The 21,600-nt window shown below is 38.8% G+C and overlaps 2 protein-coding genes across 2 annotated transcripts in view; one reads left to right on the top strand and one right to left on the bottom strand.

Annotated features, from left to right (window-relative positions):
- The window catches only part of ADSS2 (adenylosuccinate synthase 2), a 33,100-nt gene extending 30,269 nt beyond the window's left edge, over positions 1–2,831 (bottom strand). Inside the window, exon 1 of the mRNA XM_081039452.1 lies at positions 2,377–2,831. Within this exon, the coding sequence (XP_080895578.1) occupies positions 2,377–2,559 (183 nt within the window). The 5' untranslated portion in view covers positions 2,560–2,831. The remainder of the gene's footprint in view (positions 1–2,376) is intronic.
- A 3,818-nt stretch (positions 2,832–6,649) lies between these two features.
- CATSPERE (catsper channel auxiliary subunit epsilon) overlaps positions 6,650–21,600 on the top strand; it is a gene marked incomplete at both ends in the record, with an annotated part of 76,526 nt that continues 61,575 nt past the window's right edge. Inside the window, 7 exons of the mRNA XM_081039451.1 lie at positions 6,650–6,714; positions 11,190–11,238; positions 11,795–11,868; positions 12,405–12,474; positions 14,595–14,665; positions 15,419–15,443; positions 19,495–19,572. Of these exons, the coding sequence (XP_080895577.1) occupies positions 6,650–6,714; positions 11,190–11,238; positions 11,795–11,868; positions 12,405–12,474; positions 14,595–14,665; positions 15,419–15,443; positions 19,495–19,572 (432 nt within the window). The remainder of the gene's footprint in view (positions 6,715–11,189; positions 11,239–11,794; positions 11,869–12,404; positions 12,475–14,594; positions 14,666–15,418; positions 15,444–19,494; positions 19,573–21,600) is intronic.

Here is a 21,600-nt window from a genome sequence, read left to right as displayed (position 1 = left end):
ATATATTAAAATATATAGTTAAATGCAATGTCAGTTTTCCTTTTAAAAACTGTATTTTATACCGGAAGAAATTCCTTATTTTATGATTCCATTGTCGAAACACGGATACGTATTTATATGCCACTTCTGGAGAAACAATCTGTATAAAATTTAAGTTTATGGCATGACTATGACAAAAAAATTATTAAACTCTAACAAAGTACATCTTTTCATTAATATACAAAACTTGAATCATCAAACAAGGCAATTCGAGCTCAAAATGTCTTTCCTACTGTTGACTTTTCCCAGCCCTCTACACACAATGATTAAGAATTTCAACATTCCATATCCTTCAATTTTGTAAGCGGGAAGAACCTCATTAAGTAGATGTCCGCTTACTAGGGCTGACCAAATGATATGAAGTTCCCAAGGTGAATGAATCACAAGAGATATGCTTAAATCTGTCCATTACTCTTCTACTTTCACTAACAAAACTAAAAAGAATCCTTCTAATGATAAGCTCGCAAAAGGCACTAAAAGAATATAAATATTTTAGACTCCTATAGAAGGAAGACAGTAAGTCAGAAGTTTACAGGTAAGAAAAGCCTGCCTAACAAGTCTGCTCATCTCTTTCTCCTCTATCTTCAGCCAAAACTTAAAGCCAAAACTTGGCTCCTCAATCACTTCTCCCTAGACTTTCCAAGGGCATCAGAGCAGATTGGTCCATGACCGCCATCGAGACTACTTTCACAGTAACATAGCAATACCTCCAACCTACAAACTAATTCTATTATTTTTCAAAGGGATATTAAAATTGAGGATCTTTCCTAACAAATTCTAAAACGATTACATTCCCAAAACCTTCTCACAACCCATAATGTTGCTCAGCCTGACTACTACTATTTCCAGGTAAGGACGATGGTCAGGAATGACAGTGAAGGAGACAGCCAGGCCTCAGCCTCTCTCCCCTTCTTCCCAGGCAGAGAGTCAGGTATTCTTATACTTTTTCCCCCACAGCACAGCCAGATCTGATTTGAAAACAAAAGGTGAAGGCTGGGCTTCTGGAACAACTAGCTCCTAAGGCAGCATGGGACAGCATTTCAAAGGCAACATCTTCAGGAGCGTTAATAAGTATGTGTGTTGCCAGAGAAGCAGAAGAGAAGGTTGGACTGAAGGCAGAGGTGGTGGTGGTGCTAGTCCTAAGTCATAAGAAGAGCCAATTAGGCCACAGCTATCTTAGCTGAGGAATGGACAGGGTGATTTTTGCATGCAGAAAAGCAAGGTAAGTCGGAATATTGGCATTTAGCTTTTTAGGCACCTCGTTTTTGCATGGTCAAATGGTGTTTATTCAATTTTAGGTAGAAAGCTTCGAATCGAGAGGGCCTAGTCATCGTTAGAACATACCCAGCGTGGCATCATCCTATTGTGCTACATGTGTTCATGGAGAAATATCCTGCGACCAAAACAAACAGCAGTTAACTTCAAATATTATACAGTACAATTTGTTTGGAAAGCGGTTATTGCTCAACTGTTTCGAATTTTGAAATCGGCGATAGTTATCTAGAAGCCTTGACAAAGGCCTCGCCTCGGGCTGCTGCACAGCAAACGACAAATAGGAAGAAAGCGTACACTGAAAACCACGTGTCTCCCGGTCGGAAGTACATTCTATTTCCCGAAAGTTCACTTTCGATGTGAGTGGGACCGTGTAAACATTACTAAATACCACGTGTGAGATTCATGTCATTTACTAGCCTCACTCCTCAAAGAACTGGGATCCTGTCCTCTGGGACCAGCGAGTAAAAATAACCTGCCTTTAATACGAATACACCGGGTCCAGAGTGAAAACCACGGGGCCATGAAACGGTCCAAAGCCCTGGCGTGTGTCCTCCTGTCAACTACGTGGACCCGGGGGCGGCAAAGGTCTGCCCGCCCCGGGCCCGCAGGTGCAGAACGGAGGGCCTGGGTCTCGGGCGGTTCGGAGCAGGCCGTTCCCACCTGATTCCCCGGGTGGGAGGGCGCTGGGAACGGGGACGAGGCCGAGGCAGCCTCCGCGCGGATCGGAGCGCAGGCCCCGGGCGGCGCTGCTCCAGCTCGGACCGCGCCCCGTCCGCTCCCGGCGCCCGAGCGGCAGCCGCGCACGGGTCCTCGGACCGCAAACGTCCAAGCCCCGGCATCGCGCATCCGCCCCGGGGGCCCGCCCGCGCGCGTGTCCCTCCGGTCACGCTGACCCCACGACCCCAGGCCCCAGGGCGGGGGTCCCTGACGTCCCGCCATTTCTGCACATCGCCGCAGCTCAGAGCCACGGAGCAGCTCCAGGTGACACGTGATTTCGGACGGAGGAGCCGGTTCTGGGCCCGCGGTCCGGCCCGGCTTCCCACCAGAGCCCGGCCGCCTCACCTGGCAGCGACACACGATGTCGGCGTCCTGCGCCAGCAGATCCACCACCTTCCCTTTGCCTTCATCGCCCCACTGCGCGCCGAGCACCACCGTTACCCGGTTCCCGCCGGGCCGCGCCCTGGGGCGGCCGCAGTCGCCGTTGGGCAGGGAAGATGCCGCCGGGTTGGTCACGGCGACCGCCATGGCTCCAGTGACGCGAGGAGAAGCCGAAGGAGACGAGGGCGGCGAAGAGGGCGCCAACTGAAGCGCTGTGCGGCCGCCAGCCACATGCAGAGGAAGAAGGAGCCACACGCGGCCCCGCCCCGCCCCGCCGGGCCACCCCCCTCCGGCGAGGCCCCGCCCCGCTCCGCGCCACGGGCCACTCACGGCGGGACCAGGACTGCCCCGCGCAGGCCGGCCGGCAGCACCGCCCGCGGAAAGAGGCCCTGGTGGCGGCCACCACCGCCGCCCGGACCGAGGCCACGCCCCTCCCGAGGCCTGGCGCGCCACTCCAGTGCCACCGGGAGAGCGAAAGGGGACAGGGGCGGGGCTGCGAGCGGGCTTCAGCCTCAACGCCCCGCCTACCCGCCCTTCCTCCCGTTCTTCAAACTGCAGAGGCGCGGAGGTGCTCGCTGGAGCGTCGGACTACAACTCCCGGCATGCAAAGCTCTGGGTTGAAGTGACGTATCCTAGTGCCAAAGTGTGGGCCGTCTGCAGATTTCCGTCTCTGCAAGTGTTCATTTTAAAATTGTTGTAATGGGTTGTTTTTATGAAGGGATGATATGACGTGTAAAAAATACAAGGGATGGAATTTCATAATACAGTGGTATGGGTTTGGAACACACAGGTTTAGAATTGCAAAGTAAAGTTCTGGAAGTAAGAACAGAGAGAGGAAGAGGGATCAAAAAGGGCAAACTCAAAAGTTAAGCATTACTGGTAGAGGACGCTAGACCTGAAAATCTAGAGATCAAGTACACGCCTAACTCTTCTCAATTTGCACATTAGTAACAGAGGCTCAGAGAGGAGGAGTGAGTTACTGATGTTATACTAGCTCTGACAATTAAGTTCCCAACCTTGTTGCAATGTTGCTAACCTTTTTTCGATATCAGAGGGATTATTCATTACAAATTTGTACCAACTGAACAGTCAGTTAACCAAGGTTACTATTTGGAAGTGCTGAAAAAAGGCTGTGTGAAAAAGTTAGACGACCTGAACTTTTCGCCAATAATTTATGGCTCTTGCATCAAGACAATGCACCCGCTCAGATGACACTGTGTGAGGGAGTTTTTAGCCAGTAAACAAATAACTGTATTGGAACATCCTCCCTAATTACTTGATCTGGCCCCCAATGACTTCTTTCTTTACCACCGAAGATAAAGGAAATATTGAAAGGAAGACATTTTGAGGACATTCAGAACATCAAGGGTAATACGAGGACAGCTCTGATGGCCGTTCCAGAAAAAGAGTTCCAAAGTTGCTTTGAAGGGTGGACTAGGCGCTGGCATCGGTGCATAGCTTCCCAAGGGAAGTACTTCAAAGCTGACCGTAGTGATATTAAGCAATGAGGTATGTAGCAATTTATCTAGGACAAGTTTAGGAATTTACTTGTCTGAACTTGTATAGCAAATGTAAGATCCTATGGTGCACTTAGTTTTTTTCCCCACAACTATATGAGGTAGGTAATACATTGTCATGCGGGGTGTCCTGCTTGCTACGCCATTTGTCATGCAGGGCGTCCGGCGGGGTCTCAGCTCCCACTCCCCACATAAGAACGCAGGACATGGTGAGGCCAAAAAGGAACACCCACGGAGCCATAGGTAGGGGAGTCAAATCACTATATTCTCACCAGCGGCATCTGCCTCTCTGCAATCCGCTCTTGCTAGCCCCCATTTTTTTTTGCTAGCGTAGCCACAGCCGTTATATTAGTGGCCAATGGCTTACGGGTTACAGCTGACGGCCAACTAGCCACAGCTGATGGCCATCTGATCACAGTTGATGGCCATTTACTACCCGAGCCAGCACCTTTCTATGTGAGGCCGAGAGCCTGGAAACTGTTTTTTGGGGCTTTGTCCCCACACTCCACCCCTACAGGGTCTCGCCTCACAATCTACGTGACAAGTGTCTTCCACGAGGGTCCCTCTGTGAGGAGCCTGGAGGTGAATGCAATATCCTGGACACAGCCAGGCTCTCTGAGCACAGCCAGGGTTTCTCAGGGCACCACCAGTACTTCTGGGCACAGCCAGACTTCCTGGGCTTCTTAGGGTACCACCTGTCTCCCCGGGCACAGCCAGGGCCTCTCAGGGCACTGCCACTCTCTCTGGGCACAGCCAGACTTCCTGGACTCAGCCAGGGCTCTCAGGGCACTGCCGCTCTCTCTGGGCTCAGCCAGACTTCCTGGACACAGCCAGGGCCTCTCAGGGCACTGCCACTCTCTCTCTGGGCCTCTCGGGGTACTGTGCTGGAACAACAGCGGCTCACATCAAGGTGCTTACATATGATCAATGGCGGCCAGTCAAGACACAAAAGCAAACATCCGCCAGTCCCACTACATGGTGGTACGTTCCCAAACAATCAAGTAGTCCATTAATTAGGGATGGAAAGCAATTCCCCATAGTCCATAGTCATTCACCAGGGCTGTCCTGAGGGTGAGGGATGACCTTGACCTCACCCTCATCTCCCACGGAGGACTCAGCAAGGGTTTCCTCCTGGGACAAGTCCCGCATCCAAGCTGCCTCAGCAAGCAGTTCCCAGCCCACAGGGCGGCAACAACCTTCGCTTTCTCAGGCCTCTGCTGGTTGGGAAACCGTCCACATCTTCCCACCCCTCCACGGGGATCGAGCTCTCTGGCAGCTGCTCCTCCTGGTCTTCCTCAGACTGAGCTTTCATACGCACAAACTGCTCCACTGCCCTTCGGAAAGCTTTGGCCAGCACCATATCCTGCCAACTACGCCATGTGTTATGCAGGGGACCCTGCTCGCTGCGCCATTTGTCATGCGCGGCGTCCCAGCTCCCGCTCCCCACATATGAACGCAGGACATGGTGAGGCCAAAAAGGAACACCCACCGAGCCATAAGTAGGGGAGTCAAATCACTATATTCTCACCAGCGGCATCCGCCTCTCTGCAATCCGCTCTTGCTAGCCCCCATTTTTTTTTTTGCTAGCGTAGCCACAGTCGTTATATTAGTGGCCAATGGCTTACGGGTTACAGCTGACGGCCAACTAGCCACAGCTGCTGGCCATCTGATCACAGTTGATGGCCATTTACTACCCGAGTCAGCACCTTTCTATGTGAGGCTGAGAGCCTGGAAACTGTTTTTTGGGGCTCTGTCCCCACATACATCCTTATTTTATAGGATTTAAAAGTTAACTTGCTCTAATGATGGCTGAATTGGCACCTGGGCCTTTTCTGTATAGTGACTCTTCTTAGTGTTCCTTTTGCTGCTACATTCCGGAGTATACCTACAGCTGAACTAATGCTCTTCCAACCGTAACACATTAATTATGACATCAAATGCTAATGTAGTTACTTCCAGGGGGTACGGGGGTGGGGGAGTGAGTGGGACTAGAATCGCATTAAATGTAGTGTCTCCCAAATCATTTATATACAGCCACTTTCTCTAATGGTTCCTATATCAGATTTCAGTATTTTACTATCTTTATTCAATGATTCATTAAGTCAGTAAACATTGAAAACCTATAAACAGACTGCTGGGCACTGATGACATAAGAAGGAATAAAGATACAATTGCAGTTGGAAGAGCACAAGATTACAAACTCCTTTGTAAACCAGAATGCTGTCCTGAATCTTTGTACTAAAGCACACGAGTTAGTGTTGGGCATACAGTAAATGCTCAATAAACACACGTTACTGTTCATTTCTGTTCAACTTAAACGTCATTTATGGAATACCGGTTCCCTGGAAAGTACTGCTAGGTAAGCATTTACTATTGCGATAGTTGTGTACAACGAAGATTTGGGCTAAAAGATAAACTATTATAATTTAAAAGTTTCACCTTCATTCAGCCAACTTCGATTTTCCGAAGTGCTTTTGCTATTTTATTCCAAAATACCATGGTTCTGCCTTTCCTAAAACATGGTTTAGATTTTCAACTCCAGCGACTAACTTGTAGACCCCTAAGGAGCTAAGGAAACTCCAGCGACTAACTTGTAGACGCCTAAGGAGCTAAGGAGCCCCCCCCCCCCCCCCCCCCCCCCCCCCCCCCCGCACGAGGCTAGGGCCCGGCCGGCACGACCTGGGACCTGGGCGGTTGAGCTGAGCAGAGTCCGTGGCGTCATGTCAGCCCCAGGAGTGGCGTTGCTGTTGTTGTGGCTGAACTGCTGCGGCCGGGCTCTGTGGAGGTAGCGACTCCGGTCGCAGACAGGGGCCCCGGCGGGGGTCGCCCCTGGGGCCGAGCAGATGGCTCATCCCGGCTCTTGCGTGTCCAGGGACCACCCGCCAGTGCAGACGACTGCCTCGTCCAGCATCAGCAAACCGCCGTCCGAGTCCCAGAGTTTTCAATGAATGAGGGCGGAAAATTTAGGGGACGCTGTTAGGACTTCGCTGCTGCTGTAGGGTCGTAGTAATTTCACATCTCTGTCCTCTGGACAGCTGAATCCCTATGATTCCTTAAACTCGGTTCCTCCTAATGCACTCTGGTTTTGCCAGAGAGAAGAGCAAATGAGCCAAAAGGTTGCCATCAGAGATGGGGGGAGTAAGGAGGGGGGGGGGAGGGAGGCTGGGACACTTTACTAGGATAAGTAGGTACGTTGTTGATGGCGTGGTTGAATGGTTTGTGAGAAAGGGCGTTACAAAATGCCAACACTACAAATGTAAGGGCATGTGATTCCTGTATAAAGTGAGTTCATTTGGGGAACGAGAACTTGAACGTTCTGAGATCCTCAATGCAAGTTGGCTTTTGTTCAGTGTTTGGTAACTGCTGGGTTGCAAAGTGTTTCAACATAGTTTAGGAAGATTTTCAACATAGGTTAAAATACGGACGATTCACCAGCAAAATAACATTCTGTGAATATTCTGTTTAATGGAGGCTTTGCTATAACAATAATTATTACCCTCTAACATTAAAATGTAAGAATACCAACAATAAATCCAACCATTATAGAGGTTTCAGACTGAAGGGATCCAGGGCAACTACCTCACTGGACAGATGAAGGCGTCAACTAGGAAGAGTCCCCATTGAAAGGTCAGCAAAATAGTGATAAAGAGCAAAAACGTAGCACTCTGACAGAATTTTGTGAGCCTTCATTTTCTTTTCTATAAAATGAAGATAAGAAAACCTCTCTCATGGGGTGGTTGTGAGGCTTGAATGCAATCATATATTTAAGGCTCTCAGCTCATGCCTGGCAAATAATGTATCAATAAATCGTGGTAGCTAATATTAAGAATGGTCTGTGAACTCGGGGAGTTTGTAAACTTTGTTGTGTTGTACACCAGAGGTCACCAAACTTTTCTGTAAAGGACTAGATAGTAAATATTTTAAGAGGTGAGTTTCATTTGTAGAGAGCTATCTAATAGGATCATCTGCATAATCAGGATAAATCTCACTTGGTCATGGTTTATTATCTCTTTACACATTGTTGTATTCAATTTGCAGATATTTTCTGCAGGATTTTTATGTCTGTATTTTTCTTTTCCATAATGTCTTAGTTTGGTTTTGATATCAGTGTTACACTGGATTTGGAAAATGAGTTGGAGAGTATTATCTCGTTTTCAGTCCTTTGGAAGAGTTTTTATAAGACTAGGATAATTTGTTTCTTGAAACCTGTGATAGGGCTCATATACCCATATAAAATCCCTGAGCCCAGTGTGTTAGGGGTGATTTTAAACTACTGCTTCAAATCTTTTAATGGTTATAGAGTTATGTAGGCCTTTTTTTTTCCCTTGGGTTAATTTTGGTAATATATATTAAAATGTTTATTTCATGTAATTTTTCAAAATAGTCACATAATTGAAAATATTTCCTTATCTTTTTGTTCTTTGCTTTTTCTGTAATTATGGTCCCTTTTTGTTATTGTTATTTAACCATCTCTCCTTTCTCTTTTTGGTCTGGGTCAGTCTTGTCATAAGTGTGTCTGTTTTAATCATCTTTGTATTTTTGTTTTCTATTGGTTTCTGTTACCATATTTCTCTCTTCTATTTTCTTTGCCCTTGGTCTGATACTTTCTTTAATATCTTAAGCCAGAAACTTAGCTAATAGCTTTTGGTCTTTATTTTTTTTCTCATGTGAAATTTAAAGGTATTAATATCTCATATAGTACTGCTTTGCTGTATCCCATAAAAAATGATATGCACTCTTTTAATTATCATTCACTTCTGAATAGTTTTAACTTTTATCATGATTTCTTCTATAATTCTTGAATTATTTAGCAGTTTGTTTTTTAACTCAGATTTGTAAAGGTTTTGATTTTTTTTTTTTTGTCAATAATGTCTCCATTAATTGTACTATAGTCAGAGAGCAGGGTCCACATGATACCTGTTCGTTGAAATTTGTTGAGAGTCGCATTATGACCTAATAGATTATCAGTTTTTATAAATGTTTCATGTATGCTTGAAAAGAAGGTGTTTTCTCATGCTCTGCAAATTCTATTGGGTCACATTCATAATGGAGTGATCTTTGTCCTTGAAAATACTTTTTGTCTCAAAGTCTTTTTTGTCTTACAGTAATATAGAGGGTGCCAAAAAAAAAAGTATACACATTTTAAGGAAAAAACTGTATTAAGATTGTAATACTCAATATATACCAATAAAAAAAGATGAATGCAAGTCATGTGTATACATATTTTTGGCACCCCCAGTATATTCGATGGGGCTTGGACTTTCTGTGGGAAGAATCTTGTACTTCCTACAATATATATGACTGTCCCACATGAATGGTTTAGCACATGTTTCTGTTAGATGCCCAAGAGTATGACCTATCTAGGACCAATTTCTGGGTATGTACACTAGGATGAATAGGGAATTTGAGAGAAAATGGTTTACCCAAAGAATGTATTCTTTCGGCTGGCTAGAGAGACAAAAGAAGAGGAATTAGGAAGGGACTTATCTCTTGAGAGATGAAGGAAGGAGTAAAGGTCAAGAATTCTCTTTGATTTTGAAGAACTGGTAGAGTGGGAATACACTAGAGAAAATAGGAAAGATACACTCTTATGGTCCAAGAGTGAGATGACAGTGCCCCTTTCATTGGCACATGGTCCCTTTGCAGACCCCATACCTATGGTCTTCCCAGATCCATTCCCAACAATAACACATTAAATATTTGACATAATTAAAGCATGGGTATGAAGGTGTTACAATAGCCGTCTGTGATTAAATCAATACATTAAATGCTCCTTTAACTACTGTCTCCTCCATACCTTGTCCCCAGCGCTAGTAGTAGTTGGAAGCCGAAGAAGGAGCAGGTGGGCTTGCCAGGAAAAGTAGTTTTATCATGTAGCTACCAGGTTTCATTCACACATTACATTGCATGTATTAACATTGTAAATTACAATGCAAAATCCACCACTTCCATTTTTCTCTCTCCTGAGGTTCTTGTCTTTCTTACTCTAATGAAAAGGGTCTTCGATTCATAAGAAGTGGGAGGTGGTTTGTACTTACTTGGGGGAAAAAAAAGCCTTTGAAGAAAATATATCTCATTTTAATTTATAGGGATACATAAAGATACATGAACATGTTTTCATATTTGAAAACATGGGCTGGAGCAGTTCCAATGGCCATTAGGTGTGTAATGTAGACATGGAATAGATTGTTGATACAAAGGGAAGGTGAAGGAATTTTAAGATAATGCTTTATAATAACCACTGACCACAAACGGCTTTTGAACACTTGAAATGTGGCTACTCCAGATTGAGATATTTTGTACGTGTAATATCCACTCTGGATTTCAAAGACAGTACAAAGAACGTAAAATATCTCATTAATAATTGTTTTATATTGATTATATGTTGTCTAACATATATTATTAAAATCAGTTTCACATGTTTCTTCTAACTTTTTTAATGTAGCCACTAGAAAATTTTTAATCACATAGGTGACTCACATTATGTTTCTATCAGACAGTGGTGCTTTAGATAGGATCATATAGACAGAAATTAAAGTACCCTGAATAATAGAAATGATAATGAACAAGTATTCACAGAAATTTGCTCAAATTTCCGTGTTTCACACAAAAAAATAGTTTTATGGATTTTTCAATCTTTATTCATTTTAACTCAGTTTATAAGTGAAGGTATTAGAGCCAATATTCTTCAACAGTTTTCATCCTAAAACAAAAACAAGATGTGAAAGTATTTACAGACAATTCTCAACTTCAGATGGTTCAACATACGACTTTTCAACTAATGATTTTTCAACTTTATGGGAGTGTGAAATTGATATGCATACTAAACTACATGAGATATTCAACACTTTATTATAAAACAGGCTTTGAGATAGATGATCATGCCCAACTATAAGCTAATGTGTTTTGAGTACGTTTAAGGTCAGCTAGGCTGAGCTACTAGGTGTTCAGTGGGTGAGGTGTATTGAGTGCATTTTTAAATTACAGTGTTTTCAACTTATGATATGTCTATCAAGATACAAACCCCTCGTAAACCGAGGAGCATATGTTATTCTCATTCTAGTGTCTTCAGGTACTGAGCAAATCCCAACACCCCTTAGTTCACTGAGCCTCAGTTGTGGTTCTGACTACACTTTCCAGGAAGGTGCTTGGGCAGAAAGCATAAAGCTCTTGACAGCCCAGACATGCCCTGTGAACAGAATCCCTATTCTCTGGAAGAGAAATTAGGTTTAATATTCAATGTGACCTTTTCTTCCACAGGTACTCCACTAACACCCCAAACTACCACATTTTTAGTACCAGAAGTACTGTAAGTGTTTAATTTTTTTTAAATTGTAGTTAAGTATTAATTTCTTTTAACTTAGAGCAGAGATCAGAGTTAATCCTATCCAGTCGTATAGTACAGTATCATCCTTATCTTTTAATTTAATTTCCTTCATTTCATTTATCTTCCTAATATGGATTCCCTCTCCAAAAAATGTTCTTAAATATGTATGTGGCAAAAATAGATAGTGTTGTTTTGAGTGTTTTTGTGATTTAATATTCACAAAATTGTGTCATGGTACAGATAAGATGACTATGTCTCATTCATCTTTGTTTTGTTTCCTTTTCTCTGAGATACTTAATACATTATTTTTGAAATAAAACAAAGATCTTAAAAAGTTTTGGGGGAGACAAGTGAAGTGTGTCCCAGAAACATTACTTTTCCTTTGTCGTATTACTTTGTATAATTTCCAAAGAGTCAAATTTTAGTTATTCTTTCTTTAAATAATAATGACCCATAAAATTGAACCCTATGTCTAAAGACTAAAATGAAAATTTTGCATCAGATTTTATTGTTTGAACTATTTTACCTTCTTTTTTAGATTAAGTTAGAGTACGAAGGAACATTGTTTTCTGAGTGGAGTGTGCCAAGAACTTGTTCTGTGAAAAATAAAACGTAAGCTTTTCACCGTGAATGTCAATATACCAGGGGTGCCAAAAAAAATGTATACAAGTGGACACTTTGGTCAACATTGCCTAAGCAGTAGTTCGCCATAATCAGAAGTGTCTGGATGCTGATGGTCACCACTTTGAGCACCTCTTGTTTGACAGAAGTCAAACATGACTTGTATTTATCTTTTGTTATCAGTATATATAGAGTGTTACAATTTTAATAGTTTTTTTCCTTTTTTAAAACGTGTATACCTTTTGTTGGCACCCTCTATATGTGTGTATTTACACGTAACAAAATATTCATGTGGATATTCATATTCAAGCTTGTGATTTCATGTAAATTTCTTCCCATTAAATAGATAGGAAAAGAAAAATAAAATCACTTTGAAAATTTGATAGAAGTAAAATGTTGCTATAGTCTTCATTTTTTAAATAGCACACAATTGATGTTTTTAGGCTTAAAAAGTAGTAGGGAAATTTTTATTAATCTCCTATGCATCTTGACGTATGTCACCTTTCTTGTTCCTTTAAAAATGCTAGATCACCCAAGACAGAACTGCGATGTTCTTCTGCTGGTGTTCATACCATAAGACCAATTGTGAAAGGCCCAGTAAGTTGATTTTAATGACTTATTAAACTTGAACAATCATCTGTGTTACATTTTACTTTGCCTTTTTTTGAGCTTTCAACTTAATCTAACCTGTTGTAAATAGTATATGTTGTAACTTAAGTAAGAGCTATTTTAAAATCATTGTATGTCATTAATTTTAGGTATAGCTCATAGCAAATTATACGTTATGAAATGATACACGATTTTTAGCCTTTTTATTAGTAAGCATGTTAAAGCTCAAGTTACCATCTTAATGATAATAGTACTCCCAGCTAAATGGGCTTCATGTCATATACTCCTATGAAAATACCTAAGATGAAAGCCATTTTTAGCAGATTTGTTTTTACTATATTTTCGTCAATTCAAGAAAGCATATGTGAATGCAAATAAATGAGAGTGATGGTTGAATTCTCTCTAGTTTATAAAAAAAAGAGTACAGCATTTTAAAACATTGACATTTTATTAATTAGTAACAAAGTACTGGCCACACACTTCACAGCTGATGTTCCCACACAAATGTCTAAAGCCACTGCTACAGAGACTCCACATAACAAATCCTACCTTTACTTTGGGGCTTATGCCTTTTTTTTTTTCATTCATAATCTTATTTTCAGGGAACAAGTAGATAGAGTGATGTGGGAGAGGCCAGGTGAACATTCATTCATTTTTCAATCCCTATAGGTTGAAAAATACTCGAATTTGGCTTTTTGAGTTTATGAGTGTTTACCAGTTTCATAAACACAGTTCCTGAGGAAGTAAAGTATTCCTTTCACTTTTGTCCTATGTTGGAAGCCCATATAAATGTGTAATGTTATGTAAAAAAAACACACACACAGAAATACTTGCATTTATAAGGTCATATTTGTCATTTATGTACAGTGTCAGATCGTATAACCTTTAAGAAATTACATGTGACTTTTGAAATACACTCAAAAGCACTTAGTTATAACAACAAAAACCATCTACAGGCATTGCCAAATGTTCCCTGGTGAGCAAAATCACCTCTGGTTGAGAACAATTAAAGAAAAACATTAATTGAATTGTATTTCAGTGAGGAAGACTGTCTAGGAAAATTCACTGTTTTCCTTTGTCCTCTCACTCACAGCGAACACTTCTGTGACTAAACTTTTGAGGGGGCAGGGCCAGGTGGGTGGGTGTCCTGTCATTCTTCATGAGGTTAACATCACATCCCTCAAGTTAAGAGCTCAGTCCCACAAGACTGCCCCCACTTCAGATGCCAACCCCATGTTGTCACCTGTACTTCTGACTGACTATAAATCCAGCTTCCTACAACCTTCTCCTCAAGTTCAATGATTTGCCAGAACAGCTCACAGAACTCAGAGAAACACTTACATTTACCCGTTATAATAAAGGCTAGGATAAAGGATACAGATGAAGAGGCAGATGAAGTGGTACATAGGGCTAAGTTCAGAAGGATCCTGCGAATTGGAGCTTCTTTCCCCATGGGATTGGAATGCATCACCCCGCCTGCATATGGATGTCAACCAACCCAGAAGCTCTGGACTCCCATACTTTAAGCATTTTTTATGGAGGCTTCATTACACAGGCATGATTGATTATTAATTCATTTTCCAGCCCCTCGCCCCTCTCCAGAGGATGGTACGGTTGAGCTGAAATTTCCAAGCTTCTAATTATGGCTTGGTATTTCTAGTGACCAGTTCCCATCCAGGAGCCCACTAAGAGTCACCTCATTAGAACAAAAGCAATTTAGGATCTCTGTGTCAGACACTCCTTTCACTCAGGACACCACAAAAGTTTTAGAAGCTGTGTTTCAGGAACTGAGATCAAAGACAAAATATTAGCAGGCTCTAGGGGCAAAGACATATATAATTCTTACTATTTCACAAGGACAAATATATTAGAAATAGTAAGCCATCCAAATTTGTCACCCATGATAGTAAATTCTGAAGTACAGCAAGTATCTAAAAAATTAAACTAGTATTATACAAAAATTTATTAGTTCTATTCTGAAATTTATTCATTATACTTTCTCTAATCTTAGATAACTAATTTAGTTCCTCTGGGATTTTATGCTTGTATCCAAATTACTATTTATTTTAAAGTTAATATATCATAGTTTTTTTTTTTATTTATTTTAGGATTTAGAAGAAGAACGCTATTTATCCGTGGACAGTTCTCTTGTTTGCTTTCTGTGGTATTATAAAGTCATGTAAGTACTGCAATATTAAATACAAAGATAATAAATACTTTTAAAGAGTATTTAGCTTTAAGTTTAAATTAACTACAAATAGATTACCTACATTATAGTTTCCTATAAGCTTTCATTCACCAATCAAGATATTTTCAAATATATTGCTAAACTAATATTGAACGGACAATAAAAATAACAATGCCAACCACTATTTGAACATACATTGATTCTACATGTTCATACTTTATGTAAATTATCTCTCAATTTTCATAATAACCATAAATGTAAGTATTGTTATCTTTATTTTATAAATGAGGAAATGTAAGCCTGGTTAGGTTAAAAAATTTGGACAAAAACACACAGCCACTAAAAGGCTGGTGGTGAATGAAGAATTTGCAGTGCTAATTGATTAATTTGTTTTTGACATAAATTATAACTTGTAACACTATAGTTGTTTTTTTTAATGTGAAATGATAATGTCAATTTTTTAAAGATTAATCATGAATCTTTGGTCCTGTCAACTTCACTATTGTTAAGAAAGCATGCTTGCAGATCCAAGCCCCTCAGCTCTCTGTGGTGACACATGAGAATCAATAATTATATTTAATTATAGACATGTAGCTATTTTTACATTTAGCATTTAATCATTTGTCTATAATGGAATATAAAGAGACTATTCCAAGATTTAGAGACATGTATATTGACAGTAGTATATTCAAACTAATACTTAGCATGCTGTGTACTAAAATATGATTCTTTTTTTCCCAACAGAAATTTCTCTCACAATTTAACCCAGGTAAAACATTTTTTTTAAATGCTATATATCCTCCATGTATTGCTCCTATATTATTTCCCTCTTATCTTCCATATTTACTAGGAGAGCAATTGTCTAAACTAATTTTTCCACAAAATGTGCTTAGAGCATTGGGACTCAAGGTATGCTTGAGGCCCTGTAGGACTCCACAGACTTTTTCAGGAGGTCCATGTGGTCTACCCTTTTCCAACTTCATATCTGTATTAGGATAGACTCTTCCCATATACTTCCACCAAAACATATACCAACAGCTTGAATGCAGGAACACAGATGAAAATTAGTAGCTTTCTTCTATTAAGCCAGATATTTTAAAAGATTTTTTAACGTAAAATGTAAAACAACTATTCTTCTTAGAATGTTTTTGTTTGGGGAAATAGTTTTTTTCATAAAAATATGTTAGTTATGTTGACGTGTAATGGGTTTGCCATAGTTTTTAAAATACACCAATATCTTTAAATGTTCTCAATTTTAATTTGTTAAATGGTAAATATTGATAGATGGATGTAAAACAAAAGCTCTGTGGAATTCTCAATAATTTTTAAGACTCTGAAGGACTCTTGAGATCAGAAGTCTGTTTAACATCTGGACTAAAGGATGATTAGAAATATGATAGATATATTTAAAAGATTTTTAATTGAAATGAGATGGTAATATTTGGAAATTAAAGCTCTGTAGATATTTTAATTTTCTAAAAGCAGCGATTTACTAGAAAGAAGAGGCAGTGAGAAAAATAGTAATAAATAAATTTTCTACATTGAATCAAGATGATTGATTGAGCCCATATGTCTGTATGTACTTCTATTCCAAATACTATTGACATTGTAGAACTTTTAATTAAGACTATAACTATAACAGTGCAATAAAGCCAGCAAGAGTGTTATTTGTGGATAAGGAATTTGAATATCGAAAATAGAAGGAAACTTGTAGAAGTAGAATACTTATACAGGCCCAGATAATGCAGAATAACCTCCATCTCACTCAAAACATATAGAAATGCCTTTAGAAAATGTGTGTGTGCGTGTATAATGCTAGTGTAGACTTTTACATTAATACAGGTGCATGTGTGTGAATAGAATTTAAAAGCAAGTGAAGGAACTTTCTATTTCTCAGAAATAATGAAAGAACTGAAAGCCAGAGTTGTAGATTGAATTCTGAACTAAGGGTATTAGACAGAATATAATCCCTAGTAGACAAGGGGTGATGTTTTAATGTGTGTACAAAGAAAGAAAGTGAAGCCTTCGACCTGTGGGAGAAGGAGGAGCTGAAACTAATCTTCCTACATGACACTAGAGTTTATACGAGGTCTGTAATATGGGAACTAGTAAAGTTTCACTCACTGACTTAGAGTGATTACAAAGAAATGATACATCATTTGGGGGCTGTAAAAGGATAGGGAGTTACCTACACAAAGTTTCAGGTGGATATCCAACGTTAACAGTCTAAGAGGTTAGAGAACCTAGAGCCAAGTAATAAATACAAAAAGGCAAGCAGTGAAACACGTAAGACCCAGGCAGAGGTCATTGCAAAAACCATTTCCATAACCAAGAGTATACAGAATTCTCATTGAAAACAAACCCTCGGAAAATAACCTCAAAATAAAAGGAAGAAGCCACAAAAACAACAAACTGCCTGAAATAGACACACACATAAAAATGGAGAAAGATCATACTATTGAACACCAAAGGTGAAAACCATCTGAAAGATTATTAAATCCCTACTTAAAATAGTCAAAGAGATAAAAGAAGGGATAGAAACAAAAAAATAACAAGAACAAGGATAATTCATAATTGTACAACATTCAGAAATTTAAAAACATACTATTAATGTCTTGAAATGAAAAAATAGGCATCTAAAATAAAAATTCAGTAACAAGTTACAGTTGAGAAAATGGCACAATTAGCAATTTGGAATGGGAGTCATGCAGAATGCAACACATAAAAGTGAAAAGATGGAATATATCCAAAGAGAAGTAAAGACAAATACAGGATAAACTGAGACAATTTATCATACATATAATAAGAGTTCCAAAAGTGTAAGAAAATGAATTGGAGCTAGTACTGAAAGAAGATAATTATGGAGAATTCTTCAAAACTGAAGACATGAGTTCTCAGCTTGAAAAACTGAAGTACTAGATGCAGTAATGGTGAGCAAATAAACCATATAGTTTGCTAATAAATCTATAAAAAAAATTGGCATTTGAAACATTTTAATAATGACTAATGTTTTTTAAACAAAGTGAAATTAAAATACTAACCAACAGAAGAATGGAGAATGGAGGGGGATCTGAGTTTGAAATTGTCCTTATAAGGTTCTTATAAATATTCAGGATAGGGATACTGATTAATTTTAGCCTATTATATATGCATGTAAAAAATTAAGGTGTCCATTAAAGTAATAGGAATAAATGTATAATTTCTAAAAACTAGAGTTCTGAAAGAATTTTTTAAATGTTATCAATTCAATAGGGGGCAACAAAAAACAAAAATGAAATAAAGAGAAATTAAAATGTAGAATATAGGGAAACAAAAACAAGATTAAAAAATCATTTAAAGTATATCAGCAATCAAAATGTCATTGGATTAAATCCACCTGATAAATGACAAAACTCCAGAAATCTCATTTTTATAAATGTTACATAGTTAAAGCAGAGTAATGAAAAATATGGAAAGAAAAGGATGCAAGCAGGTTGATACTATCAAAAGGAAATTGGGGTTATGATATTAATATCAAATAAAACTTATGTGAAGCCCAAAAGGCATTAATAAGCAAAAAAGGGCAAATTATTCATGATAAAGGAAAAATCTACAAAGAAGATAAATTGTGCACCTAATAATATAGCCTCACTCAATCATAAAGAAGAGAAAGTTCCCCCAATTCATTTTCTGAATCCAACACTACTTTAATACCACAAGTAAGCAAGGAGAAAGAAAGGGAGGGAGGGAAGAAGGAAAAGAAGAAACTGCAGACCAATATACTTGTATATATGAATGAAAAAATTTTCATAAAATATTAGCAAATGGAATCCAGCAATGTATTAAAAAAATTGAAAAAGACCATATCTTTCAGGAACGTAGCACTGGTTCAATATCAGGAAAATTGACAACATCCATATGTCAACACAATAAACAAGAAAATAAATGATCATATCATAAATTTAAAAATTCAACAGCCATTCCTAATGAAAACCCTAAATAAAATAAGTTTAGAAGGGAACCACTTAATTCTAATAAAAAACATTTACTTCACAAATAACTAACAATAATTATTATAAATCATTAAATACTTCTAATTCGGTTAAAATCAGGAACTAGACTCACTGTCACCATTATTATTTAACATTGTCATGAACATGATAGTATAAGTAATAAGATAAGAAAAAGAAATATGCATTATAAATTGATTACTTTAGTAAAGACTTGAAAATACTTAAGAATAAATTTAACAAGAATGACACAGGAGCTGTATCAAGAACTGCTCTCAAATTCTGTTGAATGACTTTTAAAAAATACCTAGATTTTAAGTTTTTAATTGGACTCAAAACAGAGTCTAATTTTTTGATATAAATATATTTTAACATTTATATGGAATTGTCTATTCAAAAAAAAAATGAGAAAGAAAAGAATTAGATCTACCTCTTTTGAAATGGCCATGGTGTATCGAGTGACAAAAGCAAGTTACAAATAACATGTAGAGTCCAATTACATTTTTGTAAAAAGTGCGTGTGGAGGTATGTGTGCTGCACCTATTTGTGAGTGTAAAGAAAGATGTATAAGTATTCCTATGAAGTTTAAACATTAGCTACCTCAAGAGTGTACAGGGATATTGTTAACTCTTCCTTCATATGTCTTTAGATTGTTTCGCTATCAAACACACACACACACACACACACACACACACATTGCTTTGATTTTTTTAAATGGGATAATCAAATTTTAAAAGATAAATGAAAGCATTGTTATGGTTATGTTTTACTACAACTAAAAATGAAATTTGTCCAAAAAGTAAAGAAATGCAAACGCATTTTGTTTTGTAGGCTATCATTATATGGATAGTCGATCCAGAAAATGCAGACCCAAATGAGCTGCAATGGAATGCAAGTGAACCTTCACTAGTAGGTGGAAACATTATTATCATAGATAAAATAATATGCTACATGTTTAAGGGCTGTGAATAATTTATTTTAAGTGGCCCAAAACTAATTAAACACATTTTAATTATCCATTAAGTTTAATTTACTCATTATAGTGATTTTTGAACTTGTGTTCGATCTCTACAATTAAATATCTTTCCTTAGAATTCTTTACTGAGTACTCTCTGAATTTTCTATGAACTTCGTTATTCATGAAGAAGCTGACATTTAAAATGCTTAGCAGGTATTCCTTGAGCATCTATCTTGAAGTCATCTTTCAAAATTCTGTCCAGTGTCTTATTGAATCCTTTAGCACTTAGAGCCTAATCAATTTCCTACAGGTGCAATACAGTCCTTTCTTTAGTGGTTATAAATTTACCTCTTTCGAGATTTTTCTGTCTTCTGTTACAATTAAAATGTATTGAAGAGAAATATAAAATGAGCAATTTTAGTTTCTGATGGAACTATTTACATATTAATAAGTCAAGATCTGTATGATTCTTTCATGACTAATGGTAAATTCATGAGAGTTGGACTGACAAATCAGAACGATAACCAATCAACTAATTGTTTTATTTGGCAATCAACTTTAGAGGGGACAAAATTAATTAAAGGTAATTAAATACTCTAAGCATTACTGTTACTTAATTTCTGATCTTCTTGAGTGAAAATGTGCACATTTTAATATTATTTGGTCCATGCATACCTAATACTTTGCTCCTTTTGTTGTTGTTCCATGTTTATTCATGACCATGTCATTTCCTTAAAACCTTTCTATGGCTCTCCATGACAAACAGCATAGACTCTTGACTCAGACTGTTAACATGGTACGCAAAGCCCTGGAGATTCTGTGGCCTCAGTGCTCCTCTTGTCCAGGCTCCAGCAACCATCCTCTGTCTTGTGCCTGCACACGCCTGCTCCTCCGTGCTTCTGGGTCTTTGCTTATGCTGTTCCCTCTGGAACTACTGCTCATGCCCTTTCTTCATCTACTCATATTTTCGGTCTCATATCAGGTATCACTGCTTCCAAGATGCCTGCCATGACCAAACCAGGACCTTTTTCAGATGCGTAGTAGTTTGAGGGGGATTTTTTTTAATGCTACGGTTTGGATAAATCATCAACCAAATCGCTCTTATAAAATGTAAATTGTCTGGATTTTTATCAGCCACAGTGTAACGTGCCTAACAGACAACCAAGTTTAATTCTATCCTGACTCTTCCTTCTTCATTCTCTTCCTTAACCATCCCTGAATTTGAACTCTAAATAATCCCTTATCTTTAACACACTTCCTGTATTTTATTTCATCTTTGAACCTTAACCCACCACTGTGTCTCATCACATTAACTCCCTCTCTGAACCACACCCAGTTCCCAACACCCACACCAGGGACCAGAGGACCCGCAGTAGGGTGCAATTCAGGGATAGGGTACAGAATAACTTATTTCTACAATTTGCTTTAAAAATATTAAAAGGTTCAGAGTTTTATTTTCTTTCAGGTTCTTTCCCTTTAATTACCATTTTTTTTAATTTATTGGGGTAACTGTGAATTATACCTTGAAGAAAGAAGCATAAAAGCTAATTATACAGTTTACTGAATAATAATAAATAGCTACATGACCACTCTCAAGAAATAAAACACTAATAGTAGAACATCCCCATATGCCCCACCTGCATGAGCATAATTTCTCCTTCCACCCCAGAGGTGTTTGTATGGATGGACATAATCCCTTCCTCCCCCCAGTGGTAACCATTTCTCTGAACTTTATGGTAATAATTGCTCAGCGTTTACTTTTAGTTTACCACATAATTCCTAAACAGTGCAGTTTAGTGGATTTTGGTTTTGTTTTATTTTAAATGGAATCCTGTTTTATATACATGGTGCATATTGCTTTTTTTTGGAGGGGGGGTCAACATTGTATAAGATTTATCCATGTTATATATGCCTATAGTCTGTTCATTTCCTTTGCTGTATAATATTCCATTATTTCAACATACCACAAATGTTTTATC

Source organism: Rhinolophus hipposideros (genome assembly GCF_964194185.1).
Source record: "Rhinolophus hipposideros genome assembly, chromosome: 26".
NCBI lineage: Eukaryota > Metazoa > Chordata > Mammalia > Chiroptera > Rhinolophidae > Rhinolophus > Rhinolophus hipposideros.
The sequence above is the reverse complement of the archived record's forward strand: the minus strand, read 5'-3'. Positions and strand labels throughout refer to the sequence as shown.